A 21799-nucleotide genomic window follows, 5' to 3' on the forward strand; every position below is an offset into this window, starting at 1 on the left:
GTGCAGCCGTCTGTGCTGGTACCTACAGCTGGACAAACTGTTCCAGCCTTCTCCTGCTCTCACTGCTGCCTACGTCTCTCTCCCAAGTGGAATCTCCTCTCCCACAAGGTGCTGTTGTTAATCATGTATTTCTACTCCTGTGTCATATTTTTGTTTCCAGCTAGCATCCTCACCTGGTGGGCAGTTCTGAGCACTGGTGTTGCAAAGGGACAGATGAACAAGAGCCACTGCTGTCCCTCTGTGCCTCACATGAGCACAGTGAGGTGCATCAAGCAGGCTGCAGCCTATGGGTCATGCTGGAAGATAACTGAAGTAGTCTGGTTAGTATCTGCTTCCTTTAGCAGTTCCCTGAGGTGCTTTCTTTCCATTTCCCTGTGTTCTCCACAACATCATGTTCCTATGAAGGTGCTATCATTCCTACCTGTTAAGGAATGACAAAGTCATTCCATTTTCAAGACATCACTAAAGCTGAATCAGATCTTTGATTGTACGCCCTTAACTAGGTTTAACAATGCTAGATGATCTTTCAAGGTCCCTTCCAATCCCTAACATTCTGTGATTCTGTGAAATACAGGCATTTCATATCGTGTTTCCTAAGTGACAAGAAATCCAAGTACTGTCAAACAATGGTCTACTCTCATATAAATTTAGTTTCCATGCCTGGTTTGAATTATTTTGCCTAAAACTTACACAAAAACAGCCAGTTTCAGACAGAGGCTGAATTGAACTGTTTATTCTTAATAGATCTTCCCTATTATGGGGTAAATTTGATTCATTATTGTTTTTGCATCCAGCATCTAGGTACAACTCATTCTTGACTTTTAGCTCTTTTTAAAACCAGGTACTCCTAGTACTTCAAAACAAACAAAATGCTTCCAGATAATGCTAAGTCCATTGTTTTTTAAAAAGCACAAGTTCAAACATATCTTTCATAAGCTGCATAACTAAGTTATACTGCCTTAAAGTAACTTCTACCTCTGTAGAAAGTACAAGTAGATATTACGATGTTTAGTATGCATGAAACAACTTTAATTAAAAAAAAAACACCTTTCTTCATTGCTTTTATATACAAACAGATGATACCAGATGATTGATTAAATGTAACATTGTGGCTCATTTAAATTGTTTTACAGACTTAAGGTTTCTTTTAATGCTATGAAGTCTATTCTATACTGTTTTATATATATATATATATATGTGGTATAAACCAGGTTGCTTCTCATACAGCACCTGTTTCCAGAAGCAGCAGTTACAGAGCAGACAACTGCTTTTAACTTGACACGATCCTCACTGATCCCCTTTTATTACACCTTTCAAATGATGCTGTATGTAACTGAGATTTGGCAGAACATTTCAAGATAGAACGGTATGTGCCCTTGTAATTGACCCAAATTATTTATTACACAACTCTCTCTAACAGTTTTTCAGCGTATTAAGTAATATTGAAAGCTTGTTTGCAGCTACAAAAAGCAACCGTTGTGCTGTACTTTCTCTATGTTACAGACCCTAGTTATTTAGCTAGAACCTAAAGCCAGGCTTTGTATCAGCCCATAGCTATGTATTTGACTTAGAACACTAGGAAATCAACATTGGATAAATGCGTACAAACTGACCCTATCTTGACTGGAGACAACACTCTAGAACTGCTGCTGCTTCTGGAGATTAGACTAAAAGAAACTTCAAATGGTCTTTGACTTGTTCTCTGTGAAAGGAATACTGCCATACAGTATAAATTGCTTTCACTGATGTGGTTCCCAAGTGTAGTACATTCCTCACTGTTTTCTTGAACTGAATAGCAGTCAGTGGTCTCAGGTTTCAAACTAAATCTTAAAGCAGGGGATCTATATTTGTAAATATAGTATTACAAAGCTGAACTGTTTAACAAATTATGAGAGTAATCTATCTGACATGTTTTTAACTAATATTTTAAGTATTATAAGGATACTTTTCAGTGCCAGATTGTATAGCCTCTTGCTTCACAGGCTAAAAGGGTTTTAGGTGTCACAAAGCAGCAGTAGGGATACGCTCATCTCTCTTACACCCAATTAAAAAATTCAAGTACCTTAAGGACTTGGACAAACGCAAACATTTCCACAGGGCAGCAGATTACCGTGTATCGGATGCTCTATTACAACTGACAGCGAGCCTGTGCTTTCACAGGCACATTTTTCATTAGGCCACATCCAAGTTGCGATGCACTGCAATCACAATGGAAGGGAACAATCTAAAAATCTGTAAATGTACATGCAATTCTCTTACATTGCCATCAACTGAAATCCAGGATCCCATCTGTCATATTGTAGAAAGGCAGTCTTACCTAGCAGGTTCCTTGGTCACTCTTAGGTACTCTGTTCGCAGGCTCGCAGCAGTTCATACCTGTTTTTACAGAAGTACAAAGCAGCAGTGGCTCATGTCATCTGTCCTTCAATCGTACAAGTGCAATAAAACAAAGTTGTATCAGCGTAAACTGCTAGAACTGAGCAATTCCAAAGGTGTTTCTCAATTCAGCACAGTTTTAGGTAGGTTTTGTAGTCTAGAAAGTTGACTTACCTACAACTAAGAACGTCCATGAGTCAGTGAGTGGACTTCCTCCCTTGTACTCCACTGGAATAGCCTTTAATGAAATTCCGATGGCTGTACTGGGTCAGCAAAGAGGCTTTTGTTGACAAAATTGACAAAACAGCAGCTCACCTGATACTTCCCAGCAAGTTGAATTGTACCGAAGATTAAAACTTAAAATTACTTTGAAAAATGTTACATTTCACTGTAAATAAGTAACTTCTGATTTTATAAATATGCTCAAAGTGATACCCCTTTCTACTTCTATTTATTTAGAGATGTTTTTGTGATTTTTTTAACTGTACAAACAGACTGTGCTTATTCTGTTGCCTTTAAAAAAAGTATTTTTTTAAGTCAAACCATGGTTCTGTAACAAGAGAATGTTTACATGTTTAACTTTTCAGTTGTTTTTGGTACATGTTTTGTACGTCAAAAAATAAAAAAAAGATTAAATTGTACACCACGATGCCCCAGTCCTTCTGTGCTTCAAAGATCAATGAAAATAAAACTGGACCCTACTACTAGGCAAACTAACACACAGTTAATGTAACTTCACCCAACTTCATTCCGTTCATTAAGAAATAAATGCAAACAACCTTTAGAACCAGAAATTTATTGTAGCTTATAGACTTTCCAAACTGACCTGTTACCAATATACACATCTGAAAGTTATACCCACAGTGGCTACAAACTGCATCAGGACGTTTACAACCTTTCAGTATTACCATTAAGTCATGATCAGTTTTAGTCTAAAATACAGCAGCTACAGTGACAGTATATGGAAGGATAAGTCTTCTACACATTAACACAGGACAACTGTCAGACATAAGTTAAAAGTTTCCCAGTTTACTTAAAACTAGCAGTTATATTACCACATAAGTAGTCAAAACCATTTCCCCATTTTAGAAATCTAAAATTTTACATTTAAAAAAAAAAAAAAACAAAAAAACGGTAAGCTAGTTGTGTGGGTTCTCTCCCCTGCTTCCAGGTCCATCTATTATTGTAAAAGGCACTCCACAGAGTCAAGTGTTACCACCAGATAAAACCCACCATTAGATCCCATTACACACATCAGGAGGCAAGATGTGCACTAGGTGAGAATAGGTCTGCTCTGAAAAAATCAAAACTACAGAACACATTTGGATCAATCTTTATCTTTTTTTAAATTATGACCCTTTTTCTCCCACTCCTTTCCCACCTTTTGGCTTGCTTGTTGCTTCTCTAGCAGGCTTATCCAGTGCAACATTTCCCTGCTGTGTACTGTCAGCCACTAACTAACCTGCTATCACATGCATGGTCTGTGCATCTAGAACACAGGCAGATTACGTACAAGATCAAAAACTGAAACTTTGCTTACCGTGCTGAGGAGTGAATGGAGTCCTAGTTTCCTGTTACAAGCAAAACAAGTTACTCTTTAATTCACCTCCAAACATAAAATAATCAAGTAAGCAGATATTCATTATTCAAGGCTCTGCATAGGACAAATACAGTTAAATGAATAAGACCTGCCTTACGAAAAAACTAGCACTCTCCACCATGGGGTCATAACTTACTTTTCGTACCTTTCAGTCAGTTCTTTAAAAAAGTCCTTTGCAATTCCAAGTTAGAACTTTGATCGGAAACAACCAAAATTAGCCATGACTTGGAATAATATTAATGTGATTCCCAAGGTTTTCTGGTTGGATAATTTATGCTATAGTTTCACCAGCAGGAAAACACAATTACTAAGTGTAAACAAAGGCTTAATACACCAACAGTCCAAGTTACTGTACAAGGAGCTACAGGGAATGAGCAGGAGTGTGGTTAATAGAAATGGTATCAGCTATGCCCCAAACCCTCCCATTCCCAAATGCGAAAAACTGAACAGTCAAATAAACTAAAAACCTATCTATGTAGACTGGTAGCCAAGGTGCGCAGGTACACAGGTCTCAGGCTTTCCAGCTTCAGTTACCAATGTAACAATCAATCAACTAAACAAACAATCTGTCCTGCCAGCAAGATGAACAGACCATCATTGTACTACAGGCAGCCTCACTGTAATTAGTAGGTGCTGTGGCAGCACACCACAGCACCAGCACACTCATTTGTCCACCATCCAAGTAGTGTTTTTCTCCCAATAACTTAAACAGCCCTTATGCTAAAACTTTACCGGAAAAAATAAAATAAAATAAATCCAACAAACTGTATTAGGCAGGGCAGTTGGGCAGCTGAACCTCTGCACAGGTTCCAAAGAGCCTTTACAGTTTCTCACAAGCTTGTCTGTTCCCTCTGCAAAAACAAAGGATTGGAGGAAAAAAAGAAAAACAAAAAAGAAAAACCAGAGTGGGGCATGAGTGAACACGGCAGTCAAGGCCAATGACACTGTTTTACTGAAACATCTACACTAGAAAACTGTGCCTGTGCTCCTGCTGCAGTAGTATGAGACTTGTATTACTTCATGCTTCATGATTTTTTTTACTTTAGCATGTTTTATACCCCAATCCCTGTTTTCACTACCACAAATGACATAATTACATAATTCCAATATATTTACAAAATATTAAAAAGTCTGTTAATCTTCTACATATTAACCTCATTCTGCCACTTTACACATGCACTAATTTGGGAAAAAATTAAAAGAAATCAACAGGCTGAAATGATCAGCTTTACCCTTTGTCAACAAGCAATCTTTGTATCTTTCAGAAAGACAAAAAGGAACAAAGCCATATTTGTTTCACAGAGCAAAAAAAGTTCAGAAATTCATGTGCAATGGCTACAGATCTGCAGAGTCACTTAGCTGAGATGACATGAAGAAAAAGTGCAAGGTGGTTCCTCACATAGTGTAAAAAAATCCAGTCACTGAGGCATGGCTGAGGGAAAAGAGGTGCTAACTACAATTCTAGAAACAGCATCAGGAACTAGCCGACATAACACAAACACTGGGATGTGTGTTGGTTGAATCTACTGGCCAGAATGATTTTTTTTTTTTTAAACACCATGAATCCTTGGGAACAATGGAGTGTATTACAGTGGAGTCTTCTAGAGCAGAAAGAAAGACAAAGGGAACAGCTAGAATCAATAACTGAGGGTAGAGTCATCCCATTCCAGCTGTTGCTGTCTATTAACATTCTGTTGGTCCTCCTCCTGCTCTCCTTCCTCTTCCTCACTACTTTCAGACTCTGCACTAGTGATGTCATCTTCTTCTCCATCTTCACTTTCTTCCTCCTCTTCCTCCTCCTCTTCTTCACTGCTGTGTTGATCCTCGTAAGTCTGTTAAGATAGAAATCGACTGTTGATATCATACTAGCCAAAATTCCCTTTATTCTTTTGGATTGGGCACAAAGTACTCTTATTGAGAAAGAGCTGTTAATTCATTACTGTTTTCAGAAGTTCAGCAGTAATCAGGCAACCAGAAACCAAAGCTTAAGCTCTCATTAAAACAGCTCTTCTTGTTTTGTAACATTTCTAACAATCCTGTCACTCCAAACTAACTCATAAGTATGGTCCAGTACTTCAAATTCTACTGGAAAAAGAACTTTCAGTAAGATTACACAAATAACATTAAGGTTGCACATCTTGTTTCTGATTTTCCAAAATTTCAGATGTTAAACACAGCAGACAGAAACGTCCTCAATACAGACAATGTTTCAACAATAAATTTTTACAACTTTGGGAAAAAAGCTGATTGTCATTAAGGTAGTGTGCAGCATGATAAACACCAGTGTTAAACACTGATCTGTAAAACCTGATTCAAGTGATTCTTGCCCAATTATGTATCACAAAGCTACAGCCCATGCAAGATCCCAAACGTAACTGTTCTTGGGATATGTCACTTTTGGGCATCTATTAAAAACTCAGTGTCTGTTCTCTCTGTGTTCTACGGTTGTTTTTGCTCTACTACTCTGTCTGTGTACAGTCATACTGGTTACAGCTGGAAGAGGGATTTTTTTGTGCAGTGCTGAGACACCACTCTGATTTACCTCCATAGGGTTCACAGTGATGGTCAAAGCAGAGTCATCCCAGTCCATCTCATTTTCCTTTCCAGTGTCCTGGTCACGCATCGTTCTCTGATGTGCAGCTCGGATTCGGAACACTCCCAGAATAATCATAAAAACCAGGAAACTCACACAAACTACAATCACAACAGTGGCTGTGCTTGGAACAACTGCAACAAGAAAATAAAAGGAGTTTCTCAGATGATACTGATAAACAACTTTTATGTAAAGCTAATAACTAATCCTCCGTTCCCATCACCTGCAAGAGGGAAACGGCATTATACAAATATTGTAGGTAGCTACACAGAGGCAGTTTGTATAAGGCCACTAAAAAAGTCAGTGGGAGAACCAGAAACAAAACTTAGTTCCTAAGTATAATTACATCAATCTGAAGGTCTAACAAGACATGGAAAGCAGATTCTACCACACAGACTCCTCTCTAATACGCTTACTTTCCTTCCTCTCACATCCTACCCCCAGGTCAAATTTATGTAATTAAAATAGAAAGGGCAGATACCACGACTCATCAAGGGAATAACACTGCAATTCTTTCCTTGTGCCATTCACAAGAAATATTGTCCCAGTTCCTCACAGCGCTTTATCTAGGTCTTATAGTCCCTGCCAAGAACAGTACACCTCCTGTTTTCCAACGCATGCACACCAGCAGAGAGTTTCCCTGCTGGCAGGAAAAGATATTTCATAGAACTATAGCAATGTTCTCCTCCTTGTTCGGGCAACAGCAGAATGGGATCAAGATGCTGCTTAAATTTATTAGTCCAACACATTGGGTTAACCGGGAAAAAAAATCTTGGGTGCAGCAAGAAGCCTCTGTGACAGTTTAACAACAGAAAAAATCAGCTGAACTTCAGTGACTGAGAATTCTTACCTGAAAATGGATGAGGGTTAGCTAGGTTGTGACCAGAGAGGTCAACAAACGTATGATGCACTGGATGAACAAACTGTGGTTGCGCAGCTATGTGATTAGCATGTTCAATGGGGTTAGCAGTGTGGATAACATTCACCTAGGTACAAAAGGAAAATTGTTAAACCCCAGAAATACAAGAGCTTACCTCTCAAGAGGCAGAAAGAAAAAAAAAAAAAGGAAAAAAAAACACAACACAATTTCCCATACTAAGCATCCCATTCTCATTCAACATAGCAATGGTTTGTCTCTGGGGACAATCATCCCAACCAGCAATTCCTCCTATGTTATAGTTTCTTGTCACATAACCTTTCATATTTCCATCTTTCTAATCTGTGTTAGTTAGCCTGGCGAGTTTTTGTACAGACACCAGTATTTCAGAATAAAACAGGTAAAGCCGGTTCGTTATCAAAACTGGTAGCTAGCCATTTTAATCCTGACAAAACAGTATATAAAAAGGTATGACATATTAATTACACTTCTTCATTCTCTTCTTTTCTTACTCTGCTGTTTATCTTCATCTAACAGCAAAGACAAAATCCACATTGCAGACCAAAGGTTAAGAAAAAATCGTTCTTTACAGTTTAACCCAAGCTTAGCATAGCTGGCATTTAAGTACAACTGCAAGCTCACCCTCACAGAGTTTTTCATGCTTCCTTGCCAAACAAGCAGAGCTAAATATACCTCTCCTGTGGCAGAACATTGTGATATAGGTTACCTGAGCAGCTGCACAACAGGAAGAGAGCAAGTTCAGTACAGAAAAAGGAAAGCATTTGCTTTTAATAGTTTGGTAAGATCCCAACTCAAGCTCACAGAATTTCCTCAGGAAACAAAATCACATTACTTAGTTGAAAAAAATTCTGTTCTGCAACACAAGAGGCTTTGCAGCCTTTCTTCCTAGCCCCTAATATCCACCCAACTAGTGGTAAATACAACTGTTACCTTTACTGTCAGCCCTTCTGATCAGCTTTAAAACGTAGGAATTCAAACTTATAGATAAAAGATGCAGACGTACGTGACAGTTCCACTCAACTAAAATGACTTCATGTTCCAGCAGCTGAAATTTTAGTGTCTACTATGTCACCTTCTGCTGTACTTCCATATATTTGATATAAGCATACCAAGTAATAATTAACCTGTATTCTACTGCAGAAGAAATGCAATTTTAGCCCATCTAGGCTTTTACATCAGTGCTTAGTATCAGTCAGTGTTTTAGGGATCACACAAGCAAAACACTAAAGGGCCCAGCAAGTTCATTTGCAGAATCCTGTAAGTTATACATGAAAGCTACTCAAGCCTCTGGTCAGTATAGCACCACTATTAGCAGTTCAATCGCCTTTTTTTTTTTGTTGTTAAATTTATATGCTGTCTTTCTAATTCAATGCTTTTGCCTTCACAATTCCATTAGCCATACCATTTCTGCTACTACACAAGTTTCACCTCTGTTTAAGCACCCTTATTTAAATATACAATTGAGAACAGACATATGAAATACTGCCTAAGATGTGCAAGTTTACTAATATTTACAGAAAAAAAAATCAATTATTGATCAATAATCCATCAGCCGAGGCACCAGCTATCACCCACCTACCCTTCCAGACTTGATAACCTCCAAGAGTGATCAGAATAGCTTACGTACCTCCACTTTAAATTCATTGCTGACATAGCGCCCGTTAAGCTCAGAACAAACTAATTTGAACTTTCTGTCAAAGAGAGAAACAGTGTGCCAGTTTCTGTAGCGTATCAAATGCAAAACTTCCTCATAACTAGCCATAGTATCCACCCCTGTGGAGAGAAACAAGTAAAACAATTACTTTGTAAAAGACTAGGGCAACATCATATACTCTACAAACTTCACTCCGTTTCTTTAAGCAAGTTTTCTGGGCTGATAGATTTTCTGTCAGCAGAATAAAAAGTAACATCATTATGACAGACATGCACACATGTGGCTTTACTAAAATTTTGTGTGTTTACTTTGTGATAAAATCCTAGACCCACATTATCTTTAAAGGCATCTTTCCTTCTGCATATGTAATATGTTTTGAATATGACACAGAAAGGAATGACGCATGCTTCAAGGCACCAGGTTATCTGTGCAAGAAGCAAGCCTCTTCTAGGGGGCAGAGTGTATTTCATTTCCACAGTTGAAAAGTGACTTGCAATTCAGGACACAAGAGGAGAATAGAAAGGAGGTTCTAAAACAATGTATTTTCTAGAACCACAGATTTCCACAGAATATAGTGGGAACACCTCAGAGCCTGAAATTCTAGTCAAAAATCAAAATATTTGGAGTAAGGTGTTATCAAGCACACAGCTCCCCTTATCACTGATTTCAGACCCTTCAGACCCAGTTGCATGAGCAGAAGTACTAAGTCCTACCTGTGATGATCATGCCAAGGTTAGAACTACTCATCTCAATGCCCTTCTGCTGTAACCGTGTCATGTCAATCTCCAGGCTTTCTTGTTCCTGATTTAGTTCCTCTCCCACCACAGTCACCTCACATGTATCCAGGTTATGCATGATCTCTTCAGATACCAAAGACTCTTGAACTAAGGAGTAAAGGAAAGTCCAAAGAGATAAGCAGAAACAAAGGTGAAGTAGACAAGAGCCCAAGAACCATAAAATATCCCACGCAAACAGAACTCTTCTTACAAATCAGATTTTAAGACCTGGGTCTGAAGTAGAGACCAAGGATTCAAGATAATGATAAAACAATCAATCTTTTGGGATTGTTTACACGAAGATAATGGCCTAGGCTTACTACCATTTCCAGGCAAATTTCTGTTAGCCCAGAGCAAAGTACCTATACAACTGATATACATCTTCTTTTCCCCTACTCGATTCTGTACCATGAGAGAAATCCATGACTCTTTGCGAAAGAAAGATCCTCCAATGTGAACACTGAATGGAGTAAGGGTAACAGTCTTAACCAGAAATTATGTTACCTGTAGGATCTTCATCTCCATCTCCCTCGGGCTCCACCTCCCGTGTAATGGTGCTTATTATGCGAAGCTCAGGAAAGAGGGAAATACCCTCTGAACTTTCAAACTCTGAAGCAGACCGGGCAAAATGGTTGATGCCACTAAGGCTGATTTTTGGTTCCTCTGGCTGCAAGACCATCACATATCCCTCCACAGAAGGAATGGAGACGCAGGCCTCTTCATTGAAACATCTATGAGATAGAGAAGCAGTTTTGCAGTCTAGGCGGCTATGTGAGAGGGAGCCACAATTACGCAGACTAATTGCCTTATAAATTAAAAAAAGCTCTGTTTCAGACCCAAGAGTCTTAGATAAATTCATCAACTGCGTTGGAAGAATTTCCCAGCAAGGGAACAACCTTACAATTAATTTTTACTTACATTTAACATTTTGCCCCATTTTCTCTGCTATGACTATCAGCCACAGATAACAACTTCAATAAAGCCTGTGATACTGGCGATTCCTCACTGTGTACCCTTGGAACAATAAATTTCCTATCTTACACATTCCTTACTACAGGCTCAGGAAGAAAACAGCAATATTCAGAACAGATGCCACATTCTGATATGTAACACTTACATACAGCAAGACTTTTTTGTGTATCACACCTGAGATACATGAACATTTTTCCAGGCTTCACTACCATAATACACAGACACATTATTTCAGCGCTAGGACATACTTGACAGCACTGGTGATTTTAAGCCTCCGGATTCCAGGTGTTGGGAATTGGCGAGAATTCAGATAGGAAATGTGCTGCATGGCCTTATCAACCCTGTCAATATCATCCCCTTCTAAGGTCAGCGTTGACTGACTTGGGTTCATGTGGATCTGAAATAACAGGGAAAAATAATAAAAAAAGAATAAAAATAGTAACATCATCAGGTAACCGAAACCAGAAGTACAGCACTGCCTAGCAAGGTAAATGCTAGGATAACAACATCTGTATTCAAAGCAATGAGGCCATTATTGACTGGCCTTGTGCTTCACAGTTTGATTTCCCTATTCACTTCCTTATTCCAGTCAAATATGCTTAGTATTTGGTTCTTCAAGAAGAAATCTAGACACTTATCGTTCTGATGTGAAGTAACATGAAGGAGAAACAACTCGTATAAAAGAGAATTTTATGTTTGTTCTTACAACCCTGCTATTAAAAAATAAGACATAGAAGTTAGAGATTCTTAACAAGCATCTTAGTAGAATTAACCTATCTTTTATTATGACAATCTGGTATAGCTGGCAAAACAAAGAGGCTTTCAAATATGGATTTTTTCCTCCAAAGGAGAGAACACAGTAACTTTCATTCTTAAACTGCACTATGCCCATATCTATACTAGAAAGATTTGCTAGTTTTCATACAGTTTTAATGCAAAATGTCACAATAGGTAAGTTTGTTTTATTTGGGACACCTCTACGAGCAAAACTTGCATCTATTATCAGCAGAGTAATATACATGCTTGCATTTATTCATAGGCAACTTTACCTTCACGCCTTTGCCAATACCATCAGCTATTTGCAAATCCAGTCCTTCTTTGCAGGTATATAGGCAATCTATCACTTTCTTGTTTTCCAGTTTACCAGAACGAATCATCAAACCTGCCAGATTGCCTCGGAAGAACTGAGCCATGCGGAGTTCACCACCTTCATAACAGAAGAAAGGAAAAATCTTAAACATCTTGTTTTTATTTATTTTACCTTTTTCTCTTGTAAAACAACAAAGATGCTTTGTGGCTCCACAATATATTATAGACATGCAGGTTAGTTTTCATCCATTCGGGGTGTTAACCTTGTGATTATGTTCAAGCATAAAGAAAGAATTAAGCAGTTCACCATGCATATGGCCTCCAAAACAGGAAAGTGTGGCCATCCTGAACTGTGAAACTAAGGCTACTATTTCCATAAAAAAACGTATCTTATGCCCATACAGCGAGGTGGTGTTCTTCAGAAATGAAAGACAAAACCAGTGAGATGAACAGAATCCTGAATCCTCGCAATGAGTTAACAGCTTCTCTACAAAACCAGCAGTCTATCAGGATAGAAGACAACAGCATCAATCATCTAGATGTTAGCTACCTAAATCTAAGCCAATCATTTCACGCTCTCTTTACACTCAAATAAGACAAATAAACTTCACAAAGTGATCCAGCTCTTCCTGTAAAAGACATCTAAGAGTTAACTGGTCCCCTCTAAAAGTGCATACTTCTCCACATGGACAGAAGTGAGGAGTTTTAAACTCAAGTAATTTGTTTTTTAGACATTTGAGTTAAGCCTGATGAATTACAACCCAGTGATTTTTTGAAGATGACACCAAATGATCACCTACTGAGCTTATTAATGGGGGCCAGAAAACACCTGCTAGAAATTTGTATTTCAAGGTCATCACTTAATAAGCTAACAGATTCTAATAAACGTATCTAAGCTTGTTTTAAAGATTCTACGTGATGAAAGATCCCTGACATAACTCGATACAAGTTTTCAGTAGTTAATTGTCCTGTTATAAATGATATCATTTCCAATTTAGACTTGTAAAGTTCCCTGGATTCTGTTACATCCTTGCCAAACTAAAACACAATGCACAGCTCAAAACCTCTTCTCAATCTTATGTAGACCATTTCAGAAATTGTTAAACTACACAGAACAAGTACATAACTTGAATATACTTTTAGAAATATACACTTATTTCATTGTCCCAACTCAAGACACAAAATCCACTGAGCTATCAACTATAAATGTTTCAGAAAATAAAATCCTGTAGCCAACCAGGAATACCTGGGAGCCAAAGCCTTTATGTCTATTCACTAACTTGAACTTTGTATCATTTTTTCATCAAATGAGTATCCAACCCACTGTAAGCTACAGCCTGGCTTTGAGTTAAATACGAGGAACCTGATCTAAAGATGAAACCGCTTCGCCTTTGAGTGGAGAGCAGGACCATCCAACTACCAGAGGTCCTTTCCAACCTACTGAACGATTCTGTGCTATGCATACATACACCTTCATACATATGCTTTTATACACACATATAGGATGAAGTATTTTTATGTTTTAACCAAACTGAACAAAAGAGATCATAGCCAATATTTTGTACCAGCAACTTATTTTACACCACTTCACTGCAATCACAATGGTTGCAAATTTGTACATGGATGTGCAATTAGGTGCAATAAAAAAAAGAAAAAAGAAAAAAAATCAGTTGGTGAAGCTCTGGAAATAAAGGCACAATGAAGAAACAAGCCTAGGAGAGGATTATGTGAAGGTCAATGGCCCGAATGCAATGCCTGCATTTCATGCTGCGTGTGAGATGAAGCAATGTCTTGGCTTAAAAATGAAAACAGTAGGGAAAAAACTCCAGCAACCTGCAGAGGTCTCGGGCACAGTTTCATTGTCATTTTCATTTTCTGTATATTCTGTAGAAAAGCAAGACAAAGAATAGGACAACAGGGAAGGGACCAGGTTGTTACCATTTGTCAAATTCTCTCTCAGGTCACAGAAAATAGATACCACTACTTCCCCCCAAAAGCATGCTTATACTCCACCCAGCTTCTCACAGATTATGAGTTCTCTGAAAACTGCAATTCAGGGAAGAAGCATTACTAAGCTATTACAAGAATAAACATTCATGACAAGACAAATCTGAAGAGCCCCATAACACAAGACACAGTAAAAATGGTCACACTGGAGAACGCTAACTACAAATACCCAGTCTCACACAAACCCTATTAGTAATGAGAGGCAGGTCTATCAACTGGCTTATTTTTTCCCCTCTCCCTAAAGGAGAAATTAAGGTAAGATCCAGCCTGTACCAGTAAATCACCTAATGGTATTGAATGTTAATCAAAAGAAGCTATTAGTGACACAGATTTCTTATCATAATAATAGTAACATATGTATCAAGTAATCAATTGGTCAGATGGAAGCGTGTTAAATAAGAAAAAAAAGAAAAACAGCTTTTAATCTTCTTTAAGAATTTTTTTTTTTTTTCCAAAAATCACAGAATCTCTCCCTCCTTTGGCGTAACTGTTTTTCCTTCTGTGCTCTAACTGCCTAAAAATCAGACCTTGGTAGAAATTTTAAAAAGATAGCCCCTCAAGTTCTTGTATTCCAGACTTTTAATGCTCCTACTTCAGTATGCTGCTTTAAAAAAGTAAATTAACGTCACAAGAAATCAAAGAATCATATAATGTTGCTAATGTGAAAGCACAAAAGTTTGTAGACTAAATGCTTTTGTTCCGATATAGAGCATATACAGAAGACATTACACCGTTTATATGCTCATCTGGAACAGTTTCCAAGCTGCAGTTTCTTGAAAACCAGCCAGTATATCTTCCCTTTGAACTAAAATAGATAGCTAGAAAGTCACAGACAGAATATGAGATGAATAATGGAGAAAATAATTAATTGACTCAAAGAGATAACAGAATGAATTTTAACACAAAAATAAGAAATGCTGAAAGACAGAGAACTTCCCACAAAATAGTAAGTTTGACGGAGAGGATATTTTGATAATTTAACCTTCATTCATACTTCAAAGCCTTAAAACTCCAAGAGAAAAAGAGACATCATGACAAAAAAAACTGTTAATTTGACATAAATGTCCCCAAACTTCCCATTTGTCTTTCATTCACAAGCTAATTCTATGCATTACTGCAGACTGCAACTACAGTCCATATTCTGAACTACAATAAAGCATGAATGATTTAGCACTGTTCTCTCTGTGACCCAAAAGATCAGCTTTATATCACCTAGGAGGTAACTAAATCAGCGAGCAAAACATCTCAGTTCAGGACTGTAAAGCAAGAGCTTTGTTACAGAGATCTCTGGTACCAGTGTACTTTGATTAGCCAATGTTCCATGTTCAGATGCTTTCCTTTTTTTTCCCCCCACAAGCTTCGAAGAATAGTTTCATAAGTATTAGAGAATATGAAACAGCATTTTACAGCTTGCAGAATATTGTGGTTTAACCGTAGCCTGCATATAATAAAGCAGATGCAGATGCTTCCTACGTTTATTTCTGTAAGCAGAAATGGTAAAATACCGAGACATCATCACTGTGTTGCTTAGCTGGTCTGCTGACCATATTTCAATTTATGAGAACACTTATAAAATAGGACTTTCAACCTACTTGAAATTAGCGTTCTACATAGTAATCTGAAGTATAAGATGTACTCTTAAAACTGTTATTAAAATTAAGTCATCTATATTCTCAGTTACCACAGAAAGCCCTTTGATGGAATGCTGCTTGGTGAGTAGCCCTGTATTTCATACAAACCTGCGGCCAATAAGCAAAAAAAAAATCACAGAAATAATGGCTAAGAGAAGAAATATGTGATATTAGTTAGGACCAAAAATAATCTGCATAAGACATAACAAGTCATCTTTAATGCATTAAAAAGATTAGCTATGTACTACTAGGCTAACCACAAAGGTTTTGTTTAAAAAAATAAATGTCTTAACAACCGTAAATAGTCACCTTGCCAACATGCTCCAACTACTAGCTGAGTTTCTATTTTGGAAGGGTGAAGTGGATAATCTTCAGTCACTGGGAAAGGATCATAGGAAACACCATCTACATAAAGAGTTACCGCAGGAAATTCAACGTTGAGGACATAATGATGCCATTCTTTGTCACACACCTGAACAAAAAAGTTTTAAAAATTGCTTTAATCTTTAAAAAAAAACATTGCATTTGAATAACTGGATCTGATGCATGTAGACATACTGACAAACTATAAACTTGTATAGACATACTTTATGTTTCACACATACGGAACAACAGAAAAAAGCAAGGCAACCACAGGTTTATAAAAAGTTTCTTTTCTTCTATAGCCAATATAGGAAGCTGCGTGTATTTCCATTCCTTCAATTTTTATAGGATCTAAATATTAACCACTTATTTAAATTAAAAATATATATATCCACATGTTATCATTTATAAAGACTGTTATAATACAACATTACTTGATAAAGGATCTGTTTTTTGCTGAGAGGGATTGTTTAGAGAAACATGTGACCATTTTGAATACAACAAAGCTTTCCACAACATAATTATTTATACGGAAAGTCAGTTACTTTTTGAAAAGCAATAATCTTTCCCCAAAGATATATACGGACATTTTACCACTAAAGCAGTATACGTTGCCCTGTATAGAAAATACTAGGATATAGTGAGCTATGTTAGAACGCAACTCTGGTCAGGTAACTGACCAGATCCAGTGGGCTGGAAAAGCAGTCCCTCCCGTTTCATTCTTCACAATCATAAATTGGGTTCTATAAAGCTTGGTATTAGGAGTCCGGAATTGCAAAAAGTATTTATTAATAATTATATTATCAAGGAGTTTAGGCTCCAGTGTTTTTCACTGCATTCTAACACCTTACCAACTGTCCCTTCCAAACTTACTTGGTTCAGTTTCCAATGAAATTCAGCAGGCTTGTACGTTTTTCCCTCTGAAGGATCTTGGCGGAAGAGGAAAACCAGTCGGCAGTTGTGTACGTACAGTGCGTAGTGGTGTCGGTTCATATCTGCACAAGAGGTACAATTAGTATTACTCTTTTCTGTAAGCATCAAGAACTCCAAAAAATTCACCCATTCTGAAATTCCATATGTAAATGCCCAGTAGTTGATAGGAAAAACAAATGTAGAAGCAAATCAGACATGTTAAGAGGAATGAGAAACATCTATAGCAGTAGTTCAGAGAAACATTCTTGAACAGACCAAGAATAACACACAGCAAAAACAATAGACATCTATTTCAAAATCCAATCTGAACCAAGGCCTAGGACTGAAAACTGACAGGGAAAAAACCCTCTGAAAAAAAAAGAAAGCAAGAAAAAAAAAAAAGAGAGCTCTATTTACAAATAGAAAAAACTTTTTGTCACAAATGAGCATCTTCTACCACATCTAATTACTGTTTTGGAACACATATACATGATGGCTGCTCAACAGACTTTTTCTTCAGTGTAAAGCATATAGGCCTAGCTCTAAAGAATGTAAAACTTAAATAGAAAGGTGAGAAGCTAGAAAAACAAGTAAGAATAAGGAAAGGAAACATTTTAGCTACATTATCCATACCATGGCATGGATAAGTCAAGAAATGGAATGAAAAAGTACCAAAACCATACCAATCTTTCAGTCTGACATCATTAAACTTAACTGTATTGTTCCGGTGCAATTTATTCAGAATTATCTCTCTCCAACAAACCTAGTTCTAGACTTTCAATATTGCATAATGTACCATTGAAATCAAGGCAAATTACATTTCTAATACCAGAAACTATCTGTTGCAATTATTATATGGTTAGGTCACACCAAGGAATAAGAAAACTTGTTTTGAAGGTCTCCTTCCCATGTACGTTAGAACAGGAAAAACTGTATTTAAATTTGCCTTTTTTCTCCAGTTCACTCCCTTTCATTAATCTAAAGTTTTAGGTTTTGATTAATGAGAATGGGTAAAGTTAGGGAAGAGAATTATTTGTACCTGGTTCTGAATGACAGTGACTTTTCTCCTGTTCAAAGGAATAGTTTTAGGATATTACAGATACTGTTAAATCTTTCTTATCTTTAAATACAATTTAAATAAGTTAAATGTGAAGGCTGCTGCATTTGGTCCGCATTCAGCCTGGTTTCTTTTGAAAAACCTAGCAGCATTTTAACTAAAATATCTTTCTAATACACTGAACAAATCCACTGCTCCAGATTACAAAGGAAAGAGCTCTTTTACCCCCATTAGATAGCAATTACAGAAACAGGGTTATCAGATTTTCTTCTTATGAATATCATCTTCAGAATGATAGTGTCTGCAGGATTCAGAGAGACTGAAACTGTGCATAGCATGAAAAAAGTTGCATCACTAGAGAGAGAAATTATCTCCTCCTAGAAAAAAAAAACCACAGTATAGTAGCAATTGCTGTTGCTAACCCTGATATATGTATCTTAAGGATTTTTGGCAATACCAAGAGTAAGACTATTTGTAGAGATGCAAAAATAAGATTTCTTTGCCAGAATACTTCACCTACCATAATGAAAAGCAATGCGTAAAATAAATTAAAATAGAGTTAGAAAAACAAGTCTGCCCAATTTGAACTGAAGCTATATAATCTTAGGGCATGCCTCTATAGGTAAATACAATAAAGAACAACTGTTGCAGTCCACTTTCTTTCACTTCCAAGAAAAAACTAGAGAAACCGATCGAAAAGACCAAGTTCTCACATATACTGCCAGAGTATATAAACACAACCCCCCAACTAGACTGCTTGTAGCTGAGGTACCAACAAACCTGTCTTGTCTGAATTGCACAGAATTGTCTCCTTCTCTTTGGTTCCCGGCCCATGCCTCATCCACACTGAAATCATGAAGGGTTCTTTTAGATTGACGGTGACAACACCATCTGGAATCTTCACAGCCTGCGTGCCATTAAATTCAAAGACTTGGTCGCTGTCATGACCATTGTCAGTAGGAAGTCCTATCGTCCAGTTGGCAGCACTACTTGGAGGGGGAAGTAGTTCAGCCGTGCCCGAAGCAGCACCTACAATAAACACGCTCAAATGAAAACCAGGTAGAAAGATCATAGCTAGCTTCATATCAAATTTTCTGAGCACTAATTTTTCAGCACCATCAGCATTATGCACTACCATCACATACCAAACTGTTCACCCTTTGAATAATGTGGCATTAACATTAGACATATGTAATATCATGTTAACTTTCATACCTTTAACATCTGGGTAGTTTACCCATCTTACCAAAAATGCTTTGCTTACTATCCCTGCAGATGTAGAACTTTACTTTGCTGCTATCTCAAGAAACATATTAATACCAATTATGTCCACTTAATACCCACACCCATGAACATGATGCCTTTCTCTTGTATCTATACTAGCTGTAAGAATAGTATCCATCCCACTGAAGAGAGCTGCATAAGAATATCATGCAGAACCTAAGCATCCCCTCCCAGGTCACCGTCTAATACAACCTTAGTCCGAAGCAATGATACCCAGTAGGTGCTTGGCTTGCTGATTTTCCCCTTCTTCAAGCTTAAATTATCAATGTCACAGTGATATAAACAGGGAATAACCTAGGTCTGTCTCTAGGATTACATACACTTTTCACCAACTTAACTGAAGTGATTAAGCACCAGTGATAATTTGTCCTGTAATCTTAATTCTTCCGCCATCAATAAACTTTTCCTAAGACCTTTAACTGCAGCATATATGGATGCCCAGGCCCTTTATTCCTGGGGCAAACACAGCATAAATGTAACTGATTCAAGTAAGCTGTGTTTTCCAAATCATATTTTCTTGAATTTCTCATCTACATTATCTCCATGGACTTGTCACATGGCATCCTTTAAATCCATCAATGCCTACAGAAAACCAGAGGTTCTGATGACTACTCTCTTCCACATGTACATATAAAATCCTTTCAGCTCTTGAACACAAATCTCACGAGAGAAATTACTACACTGTATAACCTAGCAGAGAGGCAAAAGAAAAAGACCCTTCACTGCATTTGAAAATTATTTTAAAACATCACTTTCAAGCAATTTAAATTATTTTTATTGCCTACTAGGCAAAAATTTAGGGGAAACTACATGCAAATGAAGACTGTATTCACTCACTGACTTGTGTTTTAACATAATATTCAAAGTAAGACTAGTAAGCACTTTATTATACCAAAAGCATTCTTACCACAGAGTCTGTGAATGGATTTCTCAGAGTAGGTGTCTCTATCACAGCCTTTACCAATATGGCTGGTTTCTAGTTCAACCGTTGCTTGAATTGAGGTTATTGGCTCATCACACGTCTCCAAACGCATACTTGGGAAGAGAGCTAAAGAACCAGTTCCAGGCTCATATTCTATTCTTTTGCTCCAACCTGTATATTCATCCAAAGAAACAATATTAAAAAATCTCTCACATTTCACTGAAGTAAGGTACTGGCAACTGCTAAAAGCAGATAAGAAGGAGATCAAACTAACCTTGCCAGCCAGGCTTGCATGTAGGCTTAATGCTAATTTTAACCAACACATCCTCAGCAGCTCTCTTCTTCCCACAGTCATACGCAGTTACTGTCAGTTTATACTGATGCTCTTTGCCATAGTTTAACTTTTCTGTGTTTTTTATATAACCTGACAAAAAAAGTGATAATCAGAAGCGAGTATTTCAGGGTCACTACTGCATGAAATACATAGAGGCATTAACTACGTACTTCATACTGGTACCAAGATGTTAACAGACAAACCACAAGTGACAGCCCTTCACTACTTGTGCTTTCAATGCTAGACATCAGGCCCAGATATTCAAAAATCACATAAATCCAGGAGATATGCACAATACCAAGAGCAACAGGTATACACTTATCCTGCTCTTAATGGTATATTATATTACATTTACATTATATATACATATATAGTACATTATATAATAACACATTTAATAGTATTATATTACTCCAAATGAAACTGTTCATAAGTGGTAACTGGCAAATAGTTTGGCATGTGCCTGCCAGGGTTCTCCAATTTATTTTATTTTATTTTTAATTTGCAGACCTCAGCTTCCTTGGACCCTTAGAAGTAGAATTAGTTCACAGATCACCAGCTGAAAGGAAATGACCTAAATGAATCACCACACTTCAAACCCAGTATCATATACTCAATACAATACTGTAATCTCCATAACCACATATAAGCATTTCAAATGTAAAAAGCACACAAACAGAATGCCATTTTTGAAAGCTGTTTAGCAAAGGCTATACTATCACAGAAAAGAAAACTACAGAAAAAAAGAAAAAAAAGAGCTTACTAAGAGATGGTCTAAACCGTTATACAATTCCCATCTATATATTTTTTTATTTTGAAAAAAAGACGTACAAGAAACAAAATGTGTGGCAGACCACCTGCTCCTTACATCAGTAGATACTGCATGGTATAGGTACTGAAAGACATCTAATTTTTCATTATAAATTCAAATTGCTAAAGTGAACGTGTTCATTTAACTACATCCTAGGAAAGGGTTAAAACAGAGTTGCTCTAGTTTTATGCTGATTACTTTGAAGCCCTATTCCTAAGGCAGTGAAATGACAGCAATTCCCACTCCGTCTTGCATCATATTCTTACCATCTTTGTCAATAGCGAAAGGAACATCCGGAGTTACTATTTCATAGCTGCAAATCTGGCTGAACTGGGGTGAACAATCTGCATCCACAGCTTCCACTTTGAGGATGTTATCATACCTCTTCCCTTCGATAACTGTTGCCTTGTATGACTTCTCTTTGAACACGGGAGCATACTCATTAACATCGTTCACCTGAATATGTACTGTTGCTCTGGAAATAAACAGAAAAGTCAGTTTTCTTTATACTGCGGATGTC

General features: G+C 37.3%; 3 protein-coding genes across 10 annotated transcripts in view; 1 reads left to right on the forward strand and 2 right to left on the reverse strand.

Moving 5' to 3' along the window:
• Positions 1–4731, forward strand: part of PIK3CD (phosphatidylinositol-4,5-bisphosphate 3-kinase catalytic subunit delta) — a 48964-nt gene extending 44233 nt beyond the window's left edge. The window contains exon 26 of the transcript XR_014573211.1: positions 161–4731. The gene's annotated coding sequence lies outside the window, so the exon portion shown is untranslated. The remainder of the gene's footprint in view (positions 1–160) is intronic.
• The window catches only part of CTNNBIP1 (catenin beta interacting protein 1), a 92082-nt gene continuing 73439 nt past the window's right edge, over positions 3157–21799 (reverse strand). The window contains exon 9 of the mRNA XM_083802291.1: positions 3157–3947. The gene's annotated coding sequence lies outside the window, so the exon portion shown is untranslated. The remainder of the gene's footprint in view (positions 3948–21799) is intronic.
• CLSTN1 (calsyntenin 1) overlaps positions 3157–21799 on the reverse strand; it is a 55423-nt gene continuing 36780 nt past the window's right edge. For 4 of the 8 annotated variants that reach the window (XM_083802262.1, XM_083802261.1, XM_083802263.1 and 1 more), the window contains 15 exons: positions 21546–21754; positions 20409–20558; positions 20120–20305; positions 18709–18957; positions 16833–16954; positions 15906–16068; positions 13792–13842; positions 11919–12076; positions 11118–11266; positions 10402–10628; positions 9835–10005; positions 9095–9240; positions 7420–7555; positions 6519–6703; positions 3157–5808 (listed from right to left, as the gene is read on the reverse strand). In XM_083802262.1, coding sequence (XP_083658388.1) covers positions 5614–5808; positions 6519–6703; positions 7420–7555; positions 9095–9240; positions 9835–10005; positions 10402–10628; positions 11118–11266; positions 11919–12076; positions 13792–13842; positions 15906–16068; positions 16833–16954; positions 18709–18957; positions 20120–20305; positions 20409–20558; positions 21546–21754 — 2497 coding nt within the window. In that variant the 3' untranslated portion in view covers positions 3157–5613. The remainder of the gene's footprint in view (positions 5809–6518; positions 6704–7419; positions 7556–9094; positions 9241–9834; positions 10006–10401; positions 10629–11117; positions 11267–11918; positions 12077–13791; positions 13843–15905; positions 16069–16832; positions 16955–18708; positions 18958–20119; positions 20306–20408; positions 20559–21545; positions 21755–21799) is intronic. The other 4 variants (XM_083802266.1, XM_083802264.1, XM_083802265.1 and 1 more) reach the window with 1 other exon arrangement.

The sequence above is a fragment of the Anser anser genome (assembly GCF_964211835.1).
Source record: "Anser anser genome assembly, chromosome: 17".
NCBI classification, from domain to species: domain Eukaryota; kingdom Metazoa; phylum Chordata; class Aves; order Anseriformes; family Anatidae; genus Anser; species Anser anser.